The sequence below is a fragment of the Fimicolochytrium jonesii genome, assembly GCF_025526975.1.
Source record: "Fimicolochytrium jonesii strain JEL569 chromosome Unknown EV422scaffold_4, whole genome shotgun sequence".
Classification (NCBI taxonomy): domain Eukaryota; kingdom Fungi; phylum Chytridiomycota; class Chytridiomycetes; order Spizellomycetales; family Powellomycetaceae; genus Fimicolochytrium; species Fimicolochytrium jonesii.
The window spans coordinates 516,533-534,986 of record NW_026515671.1 but is presented as its reverse complement, the minus strand read 5'-3'; the positions used below and the strand labels follow the sequence as shown (position 1 = coordinate 534,986).

At 53.6% G+C, this 18,454-nt stretch overlaps 9 protein-coding genes across 9 annotated transcripts; 4 read left to right on the top strand and 5 right to left on the bottom strand.

Annotated features, from left to right (window-relative positions):
* The first annotated feature begins 383 nt into the window (after positions 1-383).
* On the top strand, positions 384-1,131 carry EV422DRAFT_307840 (uncharacterized protein). The gene is made up of 2 exons (XM_053066159.1): positions 384-682; positions 747-1,131. Exons 1-2 carry the CDS (start codon positions 587-589, stop codon positions 993-995), a joined length of 345 nt encoding a protein of 114 aa, XP_052928019.1. The 5' UTR covers positions 384-586; the 3' UTR covers positions 996-1,131.
* A 670-nt stretch (positions 1,132-1,801) lies between these two features.
* Positions 1,802-3,312, bottom strand: EV422DRAFT_493006 (serine incorporator/TMS membrane protein; the record flags this gene model as incomplete). Its single annotated transcript, XM_053067641.1, has 4 exons — positions 1,802-2,599; positions 2,667-2,813; positions 2,923-3,109; positions 3,182-3,312. Coding segments are annotated over 4 exons (1,263 nt in total), but the record flags the coding sequence as incomplete, so codon positions are not given.
* A 166-nt stretch (positions 3,313-3,478) lies between these two features.
* EV422DRAFT_307655 (uncharacterized protein) lies at positions 3,479-6,017 on the top strand. Its single transcript, XM_053066157.1, has 12 exons — positions 3,479-3,875; positions 3,962-4,006; positions 4,083-4,248; positions 4,317-4,406; positions 4,475-4,543; positions 4,617-4,778; positions 4,845-4,991; positions 5,058-5,237; positions 5,310-5,359; positions 5,426-5,468; positions 5,542-5,631; positions 5,693-6,017. The coding sequence occupies exons 1-12, from the start codon at positions 3,637-3,639 to the stop codon at positions 5,867-5,869; spliced, it is 1,458 nt and encodes a 485-aa protein (XP_052928017.1). The 5' UTR covers positions 3,479-3,636; the 3' UTR covers positions 5,870-6,017.
* A 148-nt stretch (positions 6,018-6,165) lies between these two features.
* EV422DRAFT_564841 (phosphatase inhibitor-domain-containing protein) lies at positions 6,166-6,765 on the bottom strand (the record flags this gene model as incomplete). Its single annotated transcript, XM_053072237.1, has 2 exons — positions 6,166-6,401; positions 6,492-6,765. 2 exons carry the CDS (start codon positions 6,763-6,765, stop codon positions 6,166-6,168), a joined length of 510 nt encoding a protein of 169 aa, XP_052928016.1.
* Positions 6,766-6,942: 177 nt separating this feature from the next.
* EV422DRAFT_307767 (P-loop containing nucleoside triphosphate hydrolase protein) lies at positions 6,943-9,465 on the bottom strand. Its single transcript, XM_053066158.1, has 2 exons — positions 8,311-9,465; positions 6,943-8,242 (listed from the first exon to the last, which is right to left on the bottom strand). The coding sequence occupies exons 1-2, from the start codon at positions 9,325-9,327 to the stop codon at positions 7,121-7,123; spliced, it is 2,139 nt and encodes a 712-aa protein (XP_052928015.1). The 5' UTR covers positions 9,328-9,465; the 3' UTR covers positions 6,943-7,120.
* A 177-nt stretch (positions 9,466-9,642) lies between these two features.
* EV422DRAFT_307622 (putative oxidoreductase) lies at positions 9,643-11,063 on the top strand. Its single transcript, XM_053066155.1, has 2 exons — positions 9,643-10,162; positions 10,237-11,063. Exons 1-2 carry the CDS (start codon positions 9,849-9,851, stop codon positions 10,925-10,927), a joined length of 1,005 nt encoding a protein of 334 aa, XP_052928014.1. The 5' UTR covers positions 9,643-9,848; the 3' UTR covers positions 10,928-11,063.
* On the bottom strand, positions 11,061-12,432 carry EV422DRAFT_307627 (uncharacterized protein). Its single transcript, XM_053066156.1, has 3 exons — positions 12,316-12,432; positions 11,442-12,227; positions 11,061-11,368 (listed from the first exon to the last, which is right to left on the bottom strand). The coding sequence occupies exons 2-3, from the start codon at positions 12,213-12,215 to the stop codon at positions 11,195-11,197; spliced, it is 948 nt and encodes a 315-aa protein (XP_052928013.1). The 5' UTR covers positions 12,216-12,227; positions 12,316-12,432; the 3' UTR covers positions 11,061-11,194.
* A 402-nt stretch (positions 12,433-12,834) lies between these two features.
* On the bottom strand, positions 12,835-15,007 carry EV422DRAFT_518969 (peptidase M24, structural domain-containing protein). Its single transcript, XM_053069564.1, has 5 exons — positions 14,970-15,007; positions 14,716-14,878; positions 14,077-14,638; positions 13,908-14,003; positions 12,835-13,831 (listed from the first exon to the last, which is right to left on the bottom strand). Exons 3-5 carry the CDS (start codon positions 14,634-14,636, stop codon positions 13,090-13,092), a joined length of 1,398 nt encoding a protein of 465 aa, XP_052928012.1. The 5' UTR covers positions 14,637-14,638; positions 14,716-14,878; positions 14,970-15,007; the 3' UTR covers positions 12,835-13,089.
* Positions 15,008-16,472: 1,465 nt separating this feature from the next.
* On the top strand, positions 16,473-18,440 carry EV422DRAFT_564836 (uncharacterized protein; the record flags this gene model as incomplete). The annotated part of the gene is made up of 1 exon (XM_053072236.1): positions 16,473-18,440. One exon carries the CDS (start codon positions 16,473-16,475, stop codon positions 18,438-18,440), a length of 1,968 nt encoding a protein of 655 aa, XP_052928011.1.
* Between the last annotated feature and the right edge of the window lie 14 nt (positions 18,441-18,454).

Genomic DNA, 18,454 nt, shown 5'->3' with positions numbered 1-18,454 from the left:
CATCTGGTTACCTTGCAGGCTGGACTTCGAACGAAGCAAACTGCGCTCAACCCAAGAACGTATCGAGAAACTGGAGGCCACCATCGCCGCCGACGAAAAGTCACTCGCAGAGTGCGAAGAGGAGAAGAACGCGCTGGAAGTCGCTGCGGAGCTCATCAAGGAGGAACTCGTTGGTCTGAACGAGCGATTGGACGCAGCGAAAGGCGAGGTTGAGCTGCGACTTGCTGCCGTGCAGGCTGCCAAGAAAGAAATTCAGAAACTCAATAAGGAGACTGAGGCGAGGTCGAAAGTTATTGTTGCTAAGGTATGAAGCGGGAACGATGGAGGTGTGTGTGTGATTGGAAGGTGTGATTGTACGCTGACCCGTTGAGAAAGGACCTGGAGATCGAGAAACTGCATGCAGACAAGTTTTCGATCTACCGAAGATGTAAATTGGAGGAGATCGACTTACCGCTACTGGAAGGCTCGCTCGCCGACTTGTCACTAGACCATACGGAGGTATGTTTCTCACATTTCTCTGTTGTCGCCAACTTTCCACTGATTTGTTGCTTGGGTCTTATAGGGAGCGGAGAGAGACGAGGATGACATGGAAACAGACCAGGACATGGGTACTCAAAACTCGCGGGCCCGGGTCGAAGGAATCAAAGTGGATTTCTCCAGTCTGAAAGCGGCATACAAAGAGGTATGTCAGGTTTCACCTGACGCCGTCATCATCGCTCTCCTCATCCCCCGCTTTCTGCAACCAGGATGGCTCTGACGAGATGGACACCGATTTCCAAGACCTAATACGGAACCTGACCAACGAAATCGAGAAACTAGCTCCCAACATGCGCGCGATCGATAAACTTGACGAGGTTGAGGGGAAATTGAAAGATACGGCGATTGAGTTCGACAATGCGCGGAAGGAAGCTAAGGCTGCTAAGGATGCGTTTGTCAAGATCAAGCAGGAGAGGTATGAGCTGGCGTTTGTGAATGGTTCTTTGGTGATGAGTTAACCAGGTGGAGCCGACACTATTGGGATTACTCGTAGATATGACAGGTTCAATGCGGCGTATACCCACATTGCGGAGCAGATTGACCCAATATATAAAGAGCTTACGCGATCGAAAACCTTCCCACTGGGTGGAACGGCATATTTGAGTTTGGAGGACACTGAGGTAAGGATCTGGGTTGACTCAATCCGATTGCGCCTTCCTTACCAGCGTTGTGCGTCATCTAACCATAATCCCACAGGAACCATATAACGAAGGCATCAAGTACCACGCTATGCCACCGATGAAACGTTTCCGAGACATGGAGCTTCTCTCCGGCGGCGAAAAGACCGTCGCCGCTCTAGCCCTCCTCTTCGCCATCCACTCCTTCCAGCCCGCCCCCTTCTTCGTCCTTGACGAAGTCGACGCAGCCCTCGACAACACCAACGTCGCGAAAGTCGCCGCTTACATCCGGCACCATGCGTCGGACACGTTCCAGTTTATTGTGATTTCGCTCAAGAGCACGTTCTATGAGAAGGCGAGCGCGCTGGTGGGCATCTATAAGGATCAGCAGGCGGGGAGTAGTAAGGTTTTGACCTTGGATTTGGATAGGTTTGAAGGATGAGGTGTCGTCGTCATTCGCGTCTTTGAGACGCTGGCGCTACCCTCGTATGCGTAGATCTAGCGTTTGGCAGCTAGAAACTCGCGTCTCACTTGTATATAGTCCTTTTATCTTTTGTGCCAATGCCATCAAATGAGAATCCGTAGATGAGTCCTCATGCTCTCTCCGCGCTGTGGAAACATCACCGTTCAGGAGCAAACGTATCATATTACACCCCAAAGTCTCTATCCGGAAATATCAACGGCGCAACCAGCGTCCACCCATACAACAGAAAGCATGCCCATCCCGTCGCGACCTTAACCCAAACACTAACAAATCCTGTATTCACCGAAAAATCATCCGACGTCCCCGTGCTCGTCGTGTTTTGACTTAGTTTGCTCCAGTTGGTCATCACCGACGCCATATACATGTTTGCCAATACAAACACGAAATGGAAGAAGGCGTATGAGTATGTGATTCCGTCCGACTCGTCGTCGGGATCCCCCGAGCCGCTGATGCTCGGCGATTCGGCGTTCAGGCGGGACCAGAGTACCACGGACCCGGCGCTAAGGGCCGAATAGCCTAATGCGAGAAATGTGATCGCGATCCCGACGTACACGGTGGCCTTGCGGAGGGCATCTTCTTCAGTGTCGTTGGGATCTTTCGGGCTACATGAGAAGTTCTGGTCGTTCGGCTCTGAGCCTACGGCGCTGGCCATCACATACGTGCAGTACACCGACAATACGGCGGCTTGGAAGAGGCCAGCGCGCGGGTTGGCTCGCTGCACCCTCGGTGATATGGATAATGCCGTGATGAGGATGCAGAGAAAGAGATTGAGAGTGATGTAAAAAATGTTGAGTCCGCATCCTGGCTTCGTGGTGAAGAAAATATAGAGGAGGACAGTGACGGCGATGACGGCGCTGTATTTGGCGGCCGAGAAGAAGATGAGGAGGAACTTGTAGAAGTTGTTCCCGGTGCTTTCCCATTTTGAGACCCAGGTTTCTGACCAGCTCCAGCCAAAGTCCACCTTTACCATTGAAAGCATTAGGATGACTTGAAAGCCAGCGAGATGACACTGTTCCGTAGATACATACCAGGATGTACGACTGCAGCAGAATGAAAAGCGCACTAAACACAATCGCAGCGATCCAGTATTTCGCGAGCTTCTCCGCCGGGATGAAAAACATGGCCACCAGGATTGCAAGCCATATCAGGAACTTGATAGGCCAGCCTCTACACCACTCCAAGAAGAGGAGAAATAAGTACATTACGACAAATCAGAAATGACGGTCGGCCGGCCACATCACGTCCCGAGGTACACGAATGACTGGCGATTCGCCGTTTTGGTACATACCCATTATGTATAACTCCACGCACATCCCTGGAGCTCGATACACCGATCGTCAACAAGCATAGTGCACCATGGTAGATGACCATGGATAGCGACACCCGATACACCGCCAGAAACTCGAAACATGCCCCGTCACATTCCTGTGTCAATGCCCCTGCTGGATCCGCTATCTCAGCACCCCAATGACTTTGCGGAAGAGAGATCTGTCAGCATGGCTGTCTGACTCCCGATCTCTGTGCAACCGAGTCTCCTGCTCACCTCAGAGCCCATGCTAGTATCGCTGCAATGACGAAGTTCAGTGTATACATCAACCGTGTCGTGGTTGATGTCTTGCATGGGATAACACAACATAAGCATCGAATTGCCCCGGCGCCTGCGCAACATACTGAATAACATTCGATTGTAAGTCAGTTCTCGTCCGTTAACGGTTTAAGCTCTCTACATAGCCGTCATGATGGTTCTTGAAAGAGCGGCGGAAACTCACATGCATCCGCTAAACAGCAGCTAAGTATTCCGCCCATGATGGAGGCTCTGCTTCAGAAGATAGTTTATGTGAGACGAAGGCAGAACATGGCGCTCTGCGCTACAGTACTCATATACTCGTTCGTCCCGCCGCTCGAGAGTGCCAAGATTGCTGTCCTATGTTTTTGGACATAGGCCCTTAACTCGAAGGAGCAATTCACACGCGAAACTCACGCGCCGTTGCTTACGCCATGACCCAAACGTGGCTTTTACTTCGATCCACAAACGAAACTTGGCCATCTTCCCACCTTCCACGACTTTGCACCTCGTATAGAATGGGCATCCCTCGGCTGCATGTATGCCGGGCTACCGCCAGGAGTACGAGAAGGTCCTTGACGCGGCCCTTCGCAAGCGCGGTCCGTCCCATTGCCCACGAAATTCGGCTCGATGCCCCCGTGTCGGTCTACGTTCACTGGCCCTATTGTCAAAGGTATCTTCAAGGACCCGTCCGCCGCTAGGACGTGATATACCAGCCTGCCTGCTATCGTTGTGCTCATGGTCTTTGTCTTACGGCAGTAAGTGCACCTATTGCGCATTCAACAAATATCATATTCCTGCAGGGTAGGTCCGGCACCGCAGTGGGGAAGTCCACGGCGGAGGACGGAAGGCTGAGAAATTCGTCGTCAACCTCTCGTAGAGGGCAGGACCACGACAGAATGGAACGTGCGCTTCTCACCGAGCTCAGACACGCGTTGACGTACGATCCAAACGAGGATGCCGGCGGGCCTGCATTCGTAAAGCGGCCGCGGAGGCGGAAGCTGAACTCGGTGTATTTCGGGGGTGGGACGCCCAGTTTGGCGAGGGTATGTCTGCAACGCGAGGCTGATGATTACTGAGATGCGTGCTGAAGACTATCTCTCGTGGACGGCAGCCACTGATGATATCCAAAGTCCTGGAGTATCTGCGATCTGTCTGCGACGTGCCGAACGATATGGAAGTCACTCTGGAAGGAAACCCTACCGTACGCTCTATTAACTTTCACTGATGTACGGACGATTGTCGTATCTGACAAGTTCGCTGGGCAGCTAGTCGGTCGAAGTTGAGCTCCTAAAGGACTTCAAAGCCGCGGGAGCCAACCGGTTGTCATTAGGCCTGCAGGTAGTGATCTTCTCGACGGAAAAAACTTGGTGGTCGCGGAAGTTCTCTCAAGCACCTGTGCTGGTCCGTCTAGGCGCTCGGTGATAAAGACCTGCGCTTCTTCGGCCGCGATCACAGCGCTGCCGAGGCACATACAGCGGTCGAGAAAGCGCAAGGGATCTTCCATCGCATTTCTTTAGATTTCATCTGGGGCCGGCCTGGTCAAACGCTCGCGGCGTGGGAGAGCGAGCTCAAGGTGTGCTTTGAGGCTTTCATCAGATCAGTTTTGAACCGGAGAAGCCTGAACGTCTTTCTTGTTCAGCGAGCACTGTCTTTCGGCGCGACCCATTACAGCTTGTACCAGTTAACGGTCGAACGAGGAACGCCACTGTTCAAAGATGTCGCAAAAGGGGCCGTCGTTGTCCCCGACGATGATCTGGCGGCGGATATGTATGAAAAGACGGTCGAGGTTCGTTGGGAATCACCTGCTATCGGCCAGTAGACTCCCGGAAATCTAATGCCGACCACCTTGCAGATGGCATCCGAAAACGGCTACCATCAGTACGAAGTATCCTCCTTCGCGTGGCACGGACTCGAGACGAATCGCAGCCAGCATAATCAGTCGTATTGGAGAGGATATGACTATATAGGCATCGGGCCAGGCGCTCATGGGAGGGTGTATGGAGCAGATGGCACGCGGTTTCGGACTTTTCGAGTGCGTTTCGAGACTGCTTGTCGTTAGCCGTGCGTGACACTTGGAGCTTATGTGTTCCCCGCTTGGCGACAGACCCTGGATCCAAACTCATGGATGACGGAATGCGAGACCACCGGGCAGGGGTACGGGTTGCAACCTGACTTACGCGTATTTTCCCCACATCCATGCTGAGTATCCGGGACTTGCAGAATGCGACGGGTAGTCCCAATGACGCTTCGACAGACGTTGGAAGTATGTCGATAGGTTGGCAGCTCTCACATCTTCAAAGAGTTCTGACTACATTGGTTGCGTTCGCGCGGCATAGGAACTAGTCCTTCTAGGTCTACGCACAATGGACGGCGTGAGCTTTGGCACCATCCGACAACATGCGGGAGTTGAGTACTCCATCGACTCGGTAGGTGTTTTGTGACCATCCCCGCCCAGCCCCGCTATTTCTAAGACTTTACATCTGGCAGATCATAAACATCGCGGCAACGAATGACTTGGTAAGCGGCGATTTACTGGAATGGGTGTACGCGACCAGCGAGATGGACGCCGCGGTAGAGGTTGATGGAAGGTTGGTTCGAGGCTTAAGACCGACGCGGAAGGGGTTGGCTGTTATAGATAGGGTTGTACCTGAAGTGATTGCATAAAAAGGACGTAGAGATAGAAGGCGGAGCTGAAAGTGACTTGCGCGAAATTGGGGTACCCTGCAATAGCAGCACCCCCTCAATGCTGACGACGCCTCACTTCATCACATGAACATTATATTGAGAGTCCATATGGATATGTTTCAGTCTATGATACAATGCTAACCCTGACTGAATGCGGGGCCAAAAGCCAAAAATGGAAGAGAACCTTTGTTGACAAACGCCTCTAAGCTGATGCGTGCAGGGGATAAAGCTGATTGCCCCGGCGTCAGTCCTAACTCGTCCGGCCCTTCCTGCATCTACACCGGCATTGATCCACTCCCAGAGGGTCCGTTGTTATGGCTGCACTCTTCCGCGTGCTCATGATGGTGGTACGAGTTGGCCTTCCCTTTCCGTTTCGGATGCTTTCTCACAGACTTTGGCTCCCTCTCATATGCGTTTGGTTCGTTCGGATCATCTGCTTCTGACCCGGAGGATGATTCAGAGTCCGAAGATGTGTCGTCTGGATTGTGAGGCTTGCGGAATATGCAGCATACTTTATGCAACGGGTGGGAAGTATAGGATATCAGTTGATAGGCATTGCGGAGAGTCCAAAGATTCAGGTCCTTGTGGAAGACAAGCATACCTTTACTGCTCTTCTTCCCTAGCCCCTCATTATCCACCACGTCGTCGTCCCATTGCACTTTTCTGTCGGTCAAGTTCCCTCCGCGCAAGTGTAATGTCCCTGCTGTGATGACAGGTGGAGGTGCCAGTTCCGTGTGCTCGACTGTCTGCGTCTGCGAGCCACTCAAAGGTTGTCGTTGCTGTTGCGAAACTTGTTGCGTTTGAGAGCGAGTAGCACTCCCTGGCCTTGCCACTGGGTCAACGGGTGTGTTTGATGAGGGTGCCAATGCGTCCATTGTAGGAGAAGATCGTCGTCAGGAATTGTTTTGGTGAGGACAGAGAACGACGTTTTGAGCGAAAGACGGTGGAAGACGCGGGCATGACGCGGGCAGAATTCCAACAGGCCCAAACAAATCGTGGCGGAATGCGACCTACGAAACGGCGTGGTGCAGGAACTGCATCGTGAGGTAGCATGTTGAGAGATGGGAGCTATTGAGGAAAACTGAGCAAGGGGTTGGCCAGCGAGTATGTAGATAAGTATCGTGGATTAAGTTACTGAATCTATGCACGAGGGACTATGTACAAATAGCTACAGAACGACGCCTTGAAACTAATTGATGCGCCTGTGAAGGGAGATCGAGATATCGGCCTTCAATCCAATCCTCCAAACATCGATTTGGAAACCTTAGCCTTCTTCGTAGCCACCTTCATCTCCTTCCAATCCTCGCCCTCGCTCCCCGAATCCGACATCGCCTCAGCATCATCCTCCTTCCTCGCCCGCTTCCCAGGCGCAGTCGTCGCAACAACCTCCCCATCCGCAACACTCCCATCCGCATTCTTGGCCACAAACGTGCCCGCGGCCTTCGCCTTCGCAACCGCCGTCCGTTTCTTCTCCCTCTTCTCCCTCCTCTCCAACCTTCGTTCCTTCAGCTCCCGATGCTGCGACCAGCTCGCGTCTTTTTCCGCTATCTTCCGCTTAGCTTTGGTCCTCGCGAGCTCTGCCTGCTTTTTCGCGATCGCCGCTTCGCTTTTCTCTTTTTCCAGTTTCGCAAGTCGCTGCTTTTCGCGCGCTTTGTCTTTGTACTTTATCTCGTCGACGTTGATCTTGGCGCCGGGGCCGGAGCCTAGGGGTGTGAACTCGATCTTACGGTCTTTCAGTTCCGGCATCTTAGGCAGACGAAGAAGACCGTATGAGCGGGCGACGGAGGCGATGTCAACGTTTTTGAAGCGGAAGATATAAGAAGCCTGGTGTTCATTGTAAGCGCGGACCCAGGATACGAAAGCCTTTGTCGATTTCTCAAAGACGTCGCGATCTTTCGTGTTGAGCTTCTGAATGGATTGGAGGACCGTTTCCTGATTGATTACGGGGTTGACCGTGGATGGTTTCCCGGAAGGTGTGATGCCTGGTTCATCTGGTCGTTCGTCGATTTGTAAGGGAAGCTCGATCATGGGGACTTTGCGGATCTTGAGGAACTCAACGTAGGTGTCTTCCTCGGGTGTGAGGAACACTACGGCTTTGCCCTGTCTTCCTAACCGAGCAGTACGTCCACATCTATGGGCGAACGCTTTGGGATCTTGTGGTGGATCGAACTGGATAACGTAGTCTACGTCTGGGATGTCTAACCCACGGGCTGCGACGTCTGTGCAGACGAGGACGGAGGAGGATGGAGCGGATGTAAACTTTTTGTAGACGAGCTCGCGGCGTTTCGGGTCCATCTTGCCGTGTAAGGAGTAGAATGTGAAGTCTTTTAGGTACGAGAGACTGCTGAGGATCTGGCAAAACGGACATGTATTAGGGATCTGTTCTGATAGTTTCCGAGAGAACTGGCAATCAGACGTACCTTGAAAAAGTAGTCAACGCATGCGCAGGTTGAGAAGTAGACAATATACTTCTTATGCCGTTGGTTCCGCAGAAAGCAGATCAACTGCACCATCTTTTGCTCCGGTGTGCAGAGAACATAACCAATTTCCAAAGAAGCTGGTGTGACCTGCTCCTTGACCTTCTTGTTCAGGCTTTCCACCTTGACTTGCACACGTACGGGATTTCTTAAACCGACTCTGACAAGCTGATTCAGTGCATCGGACATTGTAGCGGAAAATAGCCCCGTCCTTCGCTGTTTCGGGAGTCGTTGGATGATAGCAGTGAGGACCTGCTCGAATCCCATGTCCAGCAATCTGTCCGCTTCGTCCAACACCAGGACTTCCAGCTCTTTCGTGTTGAATAGAGCTCCCCGCTTCAGCAAGTCGTCCAATCGCCCTGGTGTCCCAATGACGACCTGTGCTCCTAGTTTTTGGAACTCGATCACGTCGTCATGGACGTTATTCCCACCGATGAACAGCATATGCCTCAGGGTCGGTGTTATCCGCTCTGCATCCTCCAACGCTGTGTTTTCCGCCCCTTCTGCCCCTTCCCTATCAGCCTCTGCAGCCTCCGCTTCAGCGGCCGAAGCGGCGTTGATGGCATCCAAAAATGTTGTTGTCACATCGAATATCTGTCTCGCGAGTTCTCTCGTTGGCGATATAATCAGAGCTCCTATCTGATTCTTCAACAGCGGGCGTCCGTCCCTATGGCGGCGCAACAGCATTTCGAGAATGGGTATAACAAAGGCAAGAGTCTTCCCTGAGCCAGTGACTGCTTCAACCACCACGTCCTTGTTCTTCATGAAGAGTGGCACGGTTGAAGCTTGCACTGGCGTCATTTGCGAGAAAGAGAGCGTCCGCAGTGCGTCGAGCCTGGTTGGGGTTCCAGTAAGCGTCCGAGTATGCGCAAAGCACCCCGTGGGACGGAAGACTGAATAATTGGTGAGGCAGTTGAGACTTACATTGGGCCCGATAGTGCGGGTTTGAGCGACTCCCATGTCCCTGCATTTGCTATTTCCTCCATTACGAGTCTGCGTAGGTCTCCCTTTCCTGTGCTGAGGTCGTTAACACCACGGCGGTCCTGAACAATTAGACCAGTCTGGATGAACCGCTGGATAGTTGACGAAACCTGCAAGTGCAATTCGCAAAGCTGTGGTGAAAAACCCAGAGTTTTTGGGTTGGTGCGCGCGCCTGCCGATCCCAGGAACACACAAGTGCGCGGCCCCACTAGCGCGCACCCCTTGTGCAAATGGGAACCCGGTAACGCTCATGATCCGGCGGTGCGGGAAACGCAACGATCCGCCTCCGCCGACCTGTCATTTTCGTATGCTGCAAGGATCATAACCACACGTTCCACAACGTACCCCATCTCGGAGCTGAATGTGATACTGTACTGAATGTATATACTGTACTGTACAGGGCATCCATATCCTACCAGATCCCGTCTCAGCAACGCCCACCTCACCACCTGAACCTCAAGGAGATCCATCACATACCCATCCCTCTCCATTTCAGCAGGATGAGCGCCACTTCCAACACCCTCCGCCACCATCTCGGCAAGAACGGCCCCTCAATCAACCCTCTCGGCTTGGGCTGCATGGGCATGAGTGCTTTCTACGGGAAAGCTGACTCGAAAGGCTCCATCGATACCCTCAACAAAGCCATCGAGCTGGGTTGTACTTTCTGGGATTCTGCTGACGTATATGGTCAAAACGAGGAACTCCTCGGACAGTACTTCAAGGACACCGGCAACCGCGACAAGGTCTTCTTGTGCACAAAATTTGGTTTCGATATCCATGACAAGAAAGACGGGAAGCCCAATGGGAAGCCTGAGTGAGTGAGCGAAAGAAGCATTTCATAGATGTTGTGAGAGCGTTTCTAAAGGTTGACGCGTCTATCCCTGGCAGATACATCAAGACGGCGTGTGCTAGCTCCCTGAAGCGCCTAGGAGTGGACCACATTGACCTGTACTACATGCATCGCATGGATCCCAACACTCCCATCGAAGACACCATGAAAGCCTTAGCCGAGCTCGTAAAGCAAGGCAAAATCAAACACATTGGCCTATCCGAATGCAGCGCCGAAACGCTTCGCCGCGCCCACGCCGTGCATCCCATCGCTGCCGTCCAAGTTGAGTACTCGCCGTGGACGCTCGACATTGAGACCAACGGTCTGCTTGCTGCTTGCAAGGAGCTCGGTGTTGCCATCGTCGCGTACTCGCCACTTGGCCGCGGGTTCCTGACGGGTCGGTTCAAGTCCGAGGAGGATTTGGATAAGGACGATTGGCGCCGTAAGAACCCTCGGTTCCAGGGGGAGAACTTCAAGAAGAACCTGAAACTTGTAGAAAAAATCGAGGAGATCGCCCAGCGCAAGAATGTAAAAGCGTCCCAGCTTGTGTTGGCCTGGGTGCTTGAGCAGGGCGATAACTTCTTCACCATTCCGGGCACGACTCGTGCGGCGAACTTGGAGGAAAACATGGCTAGTTTGAACGTCAAGGTAACTAAAGAGGATGATGCCGCTATCCGTGCCATCACCAAGGAGATTGGTGTGGCGGGTACTAGATATGACGAGGCGGGGTTGAAGACCCTCAACCTTTAAGGCATATGTGCGAAAGGCTTTTAGGACCGGCCGTGCGATAGATAGCCTAGGACATTTCTGTCTGTAGCATCGTTTTCTTGATATCAAAAGTAGAAGCTCACGGCATCATGCACTCCGAAGCGTTAACTCGTCGTGATACTGCTCAACATTCAGTATTTCTCTGCCAAACTTTGCAGACCTGAAACAGCAGATCAATCCCGACGACTACGCTGATCGACCATATATACAACCCGACATTGTGATTTTCTTGTTCATGAAAAACCGTCACTAATCAAACCGCGTCCATCCTGCGACGATACGATCCACACGGGCCCGGTCTTCCTCCGTGTACGCTTTCCGCATATCGAGTTTGAGCCGCGGACAGAGCGCCAGGTGTTGTTTGAGCAGGATCGCGTCGATGGCGCTGGGTTGGCCTTCGACTAGGAGTTGCACTTCGGCGTCCTGTACATGGGCACGCCGGAAGTGTCAAAAATTTACAACCTCCCATCCATGGAATAAAGGCGGCAATACATACTCTCAATCCCAACGCCCTTTCAATCTTCCACTTCATCCTCTCCCTTGCCCGCTCGGCCATCACCCTCCCCTCCCTCTCCATCCCCTCTGGATCGCCCCACTTCCTTCTCGCCTCCCTCACCTCACACTTCAACGCCTCCACAGCCTTCATCTCTCTCCTCCGCGACCGTTTCGCGCTCCGCTCAATCGTAGCCTGCACTTCCGGCTCAGCGGGCGCGTACGCGGCGTATCGTGATGCGACGACGCGGGGGAGACGGTGCAGTTTCGTTTCGGAGACGGCTGCTGGTGAGTAGCTTGAGTTGGATTGCAGCGGGAAGGGCTTGTACGGCTCTACTTCGATCTCGGGGGCGGATGTGCCCGCTGCACCGGTGCCGTCTCCCGCGCCGTCGCTGCTACGGTCCCCGCCGCCAGTTCCATCATCGCTTCCATTGTGGTTATTGCCAGGAGAACTGATATTGTTGGGCTGCTCGCTGAGTCCCGTAAGTTCGAACCGCGTCCATCGTCGCGCATTCCTCACCCCGCTGCCATTGCCAATTCCATCCGCGCCAGGTACAATACTATTTCCACGATGATATCCCACAAATGCAACATGCCTCACGGCAGCAATCCGTCCCTTTGAGCTCCGCGGTCTCATCCCAGCCATACCGGGCCCGCCATCACTATCCATCGCCACCGGCCCCGCACTACCAAGCCCAGCAGGAATCGTGCTATTTCTTCCCCCACCTCTTCGCGCATTCGGCGGTTGTAGTCCCTGCACGGTGGCATCATCCGCCATATCATTCCCACCCCCGACCCCGCCGCCGTTTCCCGCGCCACCCTCGTCTGACGCTCCATCGTCCGCATCCCCACCACCGCCACCCGCACTCCCGCCGGGCGTGCGATCGCGTCGGCCTGCGCGAAGTTGTTGTGAGCGTTGGTAGCGTTGGGACAGAAGGGGTGGAAGGGTGTTGCGGGTGTAAAAGGGGCGGCCGGAGGGTGTTATTCTGGGGCCGGTTTGTGCGACGGGCGCGGTGGTGGGTGGTGGTGGGTGCGTGCGGCCGATGAGGTTGGTTGGGAGGACGGGTGGGTAGGATTGGGACATTGCTGCTTATGGATCGTTGTTGGTGGGGAGCTGGATATGCGTTACGAATTGAGGATTGAGCTCGGTAAGTTTTTGGCGTTCCTCAAGTGTGGCGTACAACGGTGATTCCGATTTCGACGGCGCGTCCCAGCGTATTTTGACAGGTCATGTGCGTCGGTTGCGTTGCTTGAAGCTTCCAGGTCACCTTCGCATTTGACGCCCGATTTACAAACAGATATCTCCAAGCAAGTGACTTTTTGCATCCAGAATGATAGGGCTGAGGTCGAGAAGCGGGATTATCCCAAGTTCTTCGAAGATTTCTCCAGGGGCTACCCCTGTACAGCTCAAAATGTCCGGCTCCGACGGGTGGAACTAAGGCTAACCTTGTTCTCGACCCCGTTTCGCTCATATCCTAGCACGGTGATGTTCTGCTGTTCAAAGAAGCATACTGACCGCAGTCAAAAATGTACGGCTAATATTGGGGAAAGTCAAGACCAGTAGAGATTGTGGACGGACTACGCCGGAATGCAGAGTGAGGTGGATAAAACACATAAAAGGAACAACTACATGCATCCTACAAAGTGACTGCCTACGCACTCATAACCTTCTCAATATCCGCAACCTCCTTCGGAACCCACCCAGTCAAGTTGTCTACGCCCGTCTCAGTAACAACCACATCGTCCTCTATCCTGACACCACCCACCGTCTTGCGGAACCTTTTAACAACCTCAACATCCAAGTACTGAGTGACGTTGGAGTCCGCAAGCGCCTTGTCCAAAATCGCGTCGACAAAGTAGATCCCAGGCTCAACAGTCACGGCCATACCGGGCTTCAATGTACGCCGCATACGGAGGTACTTGAGCCCAGGGTCAGTTAGACGCGGGACGCCTTTGGGGTATCCGCCGACGTCGTGGACGTCGAGGCCGATACTGTGTCCTAGACCGTGCGGGAAGAAGAGGGCAGGTATGTGGTTGGCAATCAAAGTGTCCAAATCGCCCTTGATGAGCCCCGCCTTGAGAAGACCTTCAGCGGCAACGCGGTTGGCGAGCTTGTGCATGTCCTCCCACTCGACGCCTGGCTTGATGGCTGCCAGGACGGCGTTCTGCATGCTCAGGACGATCTCGTAGGTTGTTTTCCAATCGCCTTCGAATTTGCCGCCGATTGGGAAAGTGCGGGTGATGTCGGCGGCGTAGCATTCGTATTCGCATCCGGCGTCGACTAGCAGGAGGTCACGTTTGTCTTGGGCGATCGGGTCGGTGTTGTCGATGTAGTGGAGCACGGATCCGTTCCTTCCGGATGCAACGATGGGGGTGTATGCCTGGTATCGTCCGCTGAAAGTAGAACAGACGCTATGAGATCTAGGAGCCCCGCATCGCCTATATTCGTAGGCATCAAAAATCTACTCACTCGTTGCGGAAACATTCGTATTCGAAAAGCGCCTGCAATTGGCGTTCCGTGTCCTTTCCAGGCTTTGCTGCTTTCATCAAAGCAATGTGGGCATCTCTGCGATGAAACATGTGGGTTAATACCATGGTATGATCCAGACATATACGATCCCAGACAACCATGCACGCACCCACTGATCTTGGCTGCTCTCCTCATCAGCTCGATCTCGCCCTTGGACTTGATCATGCGCGCTTCGGTGACGGCAGTGCTCAAAGCGGAGGAATCAATCTTGTCTTTGAACGCACCAATGGCTGCCAAATCCTTCTCCTGCTCGAGTATATGAACCTTACTAGCCTTCAGGCTCTCCAGAGTCTTCACGATGTTGTCAACGACGTCACAGTGCTGCACACCGTAGCGCTCCTTGATGAAAGTCTCCGTTGGGGGCGGTCCCATCCACAAAGCGTGGTCCTCGGAGAACTTGGGGATAAACACGTGGGCATCTTGCGAGGCCACGTCGATGACAAGGTGGCAGTCAGGCTCAGTGACGCCGGTGAGATAGAAGAAGTTGCTCTCCTGTCTGAACGGCACTTCGCAGTCGGTCCACTTGCGCTCCTCGGTCTTCATGCCGGTGAGATACAGGACGCCGGACGTGATGCCGGCTTGCTCTAGATGCTTCAGAACCTTTTGGCGGTTCTCACGCGCCAGAGGGGCATAGGACCTGCGGGAGGGGTTGACGGATGCGGTGGTCATGGCTGCAGATGGGTTGGTAGTCCTCACAAGTGTTGTGAGCCGAGGAGAGAAAGCGGTTATGAGAGCTTTCAGCATTCACCTGCGAGAAGGGCGAAGTGTGAGATGTCCTTCTCTTAGACAACGGTGTCGGGCGACCCTGCCAATTATATTCGGAGAGGAAATCTATCTATATCTAGCCAACGGCTCCTTAAAGTTACCTGGTGTGGTAGGTATGGTGGAGATGCTGATCGTCGGAATGTGAACTGCTTGTGGGGTATAGGTCAGGGTACAGGTCAGTCTCAGGTCCACCCGTGCTGCGCCACTGACAGCTTTTTGACGACTTTTGGACTTAACGAGGTTTTCGCAGACCCAAAGTTGCTGCAACATGTTGAGCAACATCTTGACAGCCAGACATGCTAGCAAAAAGATTGATTACGCAGTTTTGTGAAGAAGGCACTGTTTCAGCGTTTGACACCTCCAACTGGCAAGTTTTACTCAAAAACGGCCAAGGAACGACAGATTTACTACTCAGACCTTTGGGCCTCTGTGTTAAGTTTGTTGCAGCAGCTACCCCCACAGACACTTGGAGGGGATTGGCCGAAGTAGCTAACTGGAGCTGTATGCAAAGGGAATAGGTCGTCCTGCATGTCTGTGGGATGGTATGGCTGCTCGAAAAAGAGGGTTTTTTTAGGAAACGGCTTTAATTTCCCTAATTGTGCCTTACGGTAACGCGTGGAACGGTTGGGTGGCGCAGCACGGGTCGGCCTGAGAGGTCAGTTGAGCTGTGGCTGTGACATCGTCCGAGGCTTTTACAGTAAGTTTTCGGCGTGTGGGGCTTTTCCCCACGGCCAGCAAAGTGAGAACAGTATACACTTGTCAGAGGTATCTCGCAATCAGATCCTTATACGGCTGCATACAGCTCAAAGCTGCACCCTCACATCAACGAAGTCCTGGACGACGTCTGCCGCTCCTGGGCTCTCGTTCCAAAATGGAACGGAGACAATGCTTTATGCGGGGTAGTTGCATTAGCGCGGCCCATGTCGCTGCTACGACTATGCTACTAGGGCATGAACGTGAGGAGGCGAGTAGGAGGCGGGCCTCCGAATCACCGTCATTCGTCGCAAGAGATTCGTGATGCGTCAATCGCTACAAGATCGAATTGCCGCCACGGGCGATGCACGAAAAAGGTTTCGATGTCCTTGGATGTGTACGACCTGTGCAGAGTCCGCCCGGCCCATCGCGACGTTTGTTCGACACCGGATCTGCCGGAAACCAATCCAGCATATGCCGCAATTAGCGCCTTCGGGACAGTTTCCCTCCCCGAATACATCTTCTATGCGACTAGTAAGACAAGCCGGCCTTCAACAAAACCCGTCCCTGTAGAACCGCGCTTTCTGATTAACCGCCAATGGCGACATTCTCACGCCGCCGGGTGGATCACAGTTTCACAATATCCATTCCTCACGCTCTTCCTACAGGAAAAAGGTACATCACCGCATCGGATTGATTTCCGTCCGACAGACACTCATCTCAACGGAGAATCTACGGTGCATCCCATAAGCGAGGACAAGTATGTTCAGCGCCGCCGAGTTGATCAAAAGAGAATCCTATCCCACGTCCTGCAAGCAGTGCTCGCTTTGCCCGCCACACCACACCTTACTGTATGTATGTACGCCGTTGATGAACTCTCAAACCGGACACGCCTGCCACTCGACGCATGAACGCGTTTGCAAAGACAGACAGCACGTGACTCATTTACGTACAGTTCTTGGTCGCTTCGATATAGCTCTCATCGGCTGAGCCCGCAATCGGCTGCATCTTCCCACGCGACGAGACAAGCCGATTCCCACTTCCACAATGCTGGCCTCCTCAGCGCCGCTTCTGGAGGGGGAAGAGCCCATCCTCGATATCTCCGCCGTCCGTAGCCCACCCACGCGCCGATTGAAGCATCATCATGGCACGGCATCCGCGATTGCCGCCGCCCGTGAGAATCTCGCCGTGTCCTTCCTCAGCTTCCCTGCAGAAGTATGGGTAGAGATCTTGTCGAACGTGCAGGAGGTAGAACACGCGCTCTTTTTCATGAAGACGTGTAAAGCCGCACACAGTATTCTACACCCGACACAGCGAATAGGCCAGATGATATGGCGACGATTGCGTGTCCGATTCGACTGGCCGGACCCCGCCATCGCGGGAATCTCCGACTACAACATGCTGGAGAGCTACCACGGCCGGGGCTGTCATCGCTGTCCGAAAAGCCCGCGCGTGCGGACGCCGCAGTGGGGATGGAGGGGAGTGCGACTCTGTGAAGCATGCTTTAACGAGCTTACCGTTCATTGGACTGTGCTGGAAGAGGAAGGGTGCGGCAAGAAGCGGTATGGGAAACTGCCGAGTGTGTCGGGATCCTACCTGCGATGCATGGTCCCCTCACGGCATCCTACTTTGGAGGAGGAAGTAGAACTCGCGACTCGACAAGCAGCTGTACGGGATTTCAAGAAAGTCATGGCGAATCGCAAAGGTGATTTCGCGTTGGCCGAACGACGCAGACTGTGGAATAAGGCGGAAGACCGTCGTGCTGAGATCAAGGCCTTTCTACAATCGAAATACCCATACCTGCATCCGCATACCTTCCCCTGGTTCGACTGCGTTAAAGAAATAAACGGCAAGTCCACGCTCTTCACGAAATCTGTGCAGAACCAACTCTTGCGCGACATGGAGCCTGAACTGGTGCAGAATCGAAAGAAACTCATCTGGGCGCACATGGGAGGTCACATGTGCGACCTTGGAGGGAGCGATCACATTGGGGATAAGGCTTTCACGAACATCTGCGACAGCGTGGCAGAATTCGTAGATGCAGAGCGCGCGAAGGAGCTTCTCAGCGATCTTGCTGCGCGAAAAGAGAAGGAGAAGCGGCAGAAAAAGTGGTTACAAACCGCGATCCGCACACCTTCAGACGACAAGGACCTCAGACCGCTCCTGGTTGCTCACCGGCTGTACAAAGTATGCAAAGCGGAAGATGAAGAAGAGTACATTCACTATGCGCAGCAAACCAGAACCGAGCTCGAAGCGAAACGGCAGTTCGAAGTACGAGCACATATGTCAAAGATTGGCGGACCCGACGCCATAGAGAAGAGCAGGACCCGTCCTATGTGGTCTTGTGCATGCGGGTTTTGCATCAAAGCTGGAGCTAATTTCGATTCTATATATGAGCACGCTGCAGCGTCGAAGAAGTGTAGCATCCCGGATATCCAGCTATCGAAGAAAGGAATGCATTACTTGAAGCAACGGGCGGCCTCGAAAGCCAATCAACTAAACCCCTCGGTGCCGAGTGCGGAGCACGGCAGTCGCCCGGTACCCAATGCCAATCAGTCAAACTGCCCGGTCCCGAATCCGGATCAGGGAACAAACAGCCCGATGCCGAATGCCAAGCAGTCAAACCGCCCTATGCCGAAGGTGAATGCGAGTCAGGCCAACCATGCGGTCCCTAAACCAAATCATCCGGTGCCAAATGGCAATCAGAGGAACCGCCCGGCGCCGAATGGCAATCAGGAACGACGTCGAGAACACGCTGCCCCGAACAGTCACCATGGAAGCGGTTGGGAACGCCTGGCCCCCATTTCTAACCAGGCAAACGGTCGGGCGCGACCTGCTCCGGGACCGAACCAAGGAAGCGATTGGGGAAGCTTCGCCTCGGATGCGCAGCAGGGACACAGTCAAGAACACCCCGTCCGGAATGCTCACCACGGAAACAGTTTGGGAAACCTGCTTTGGACTATGAGTCAAGGATACCCTGTTCCATATGCCAATCAACCAAATCCTGGGGGATAGCTGAACCCATACGC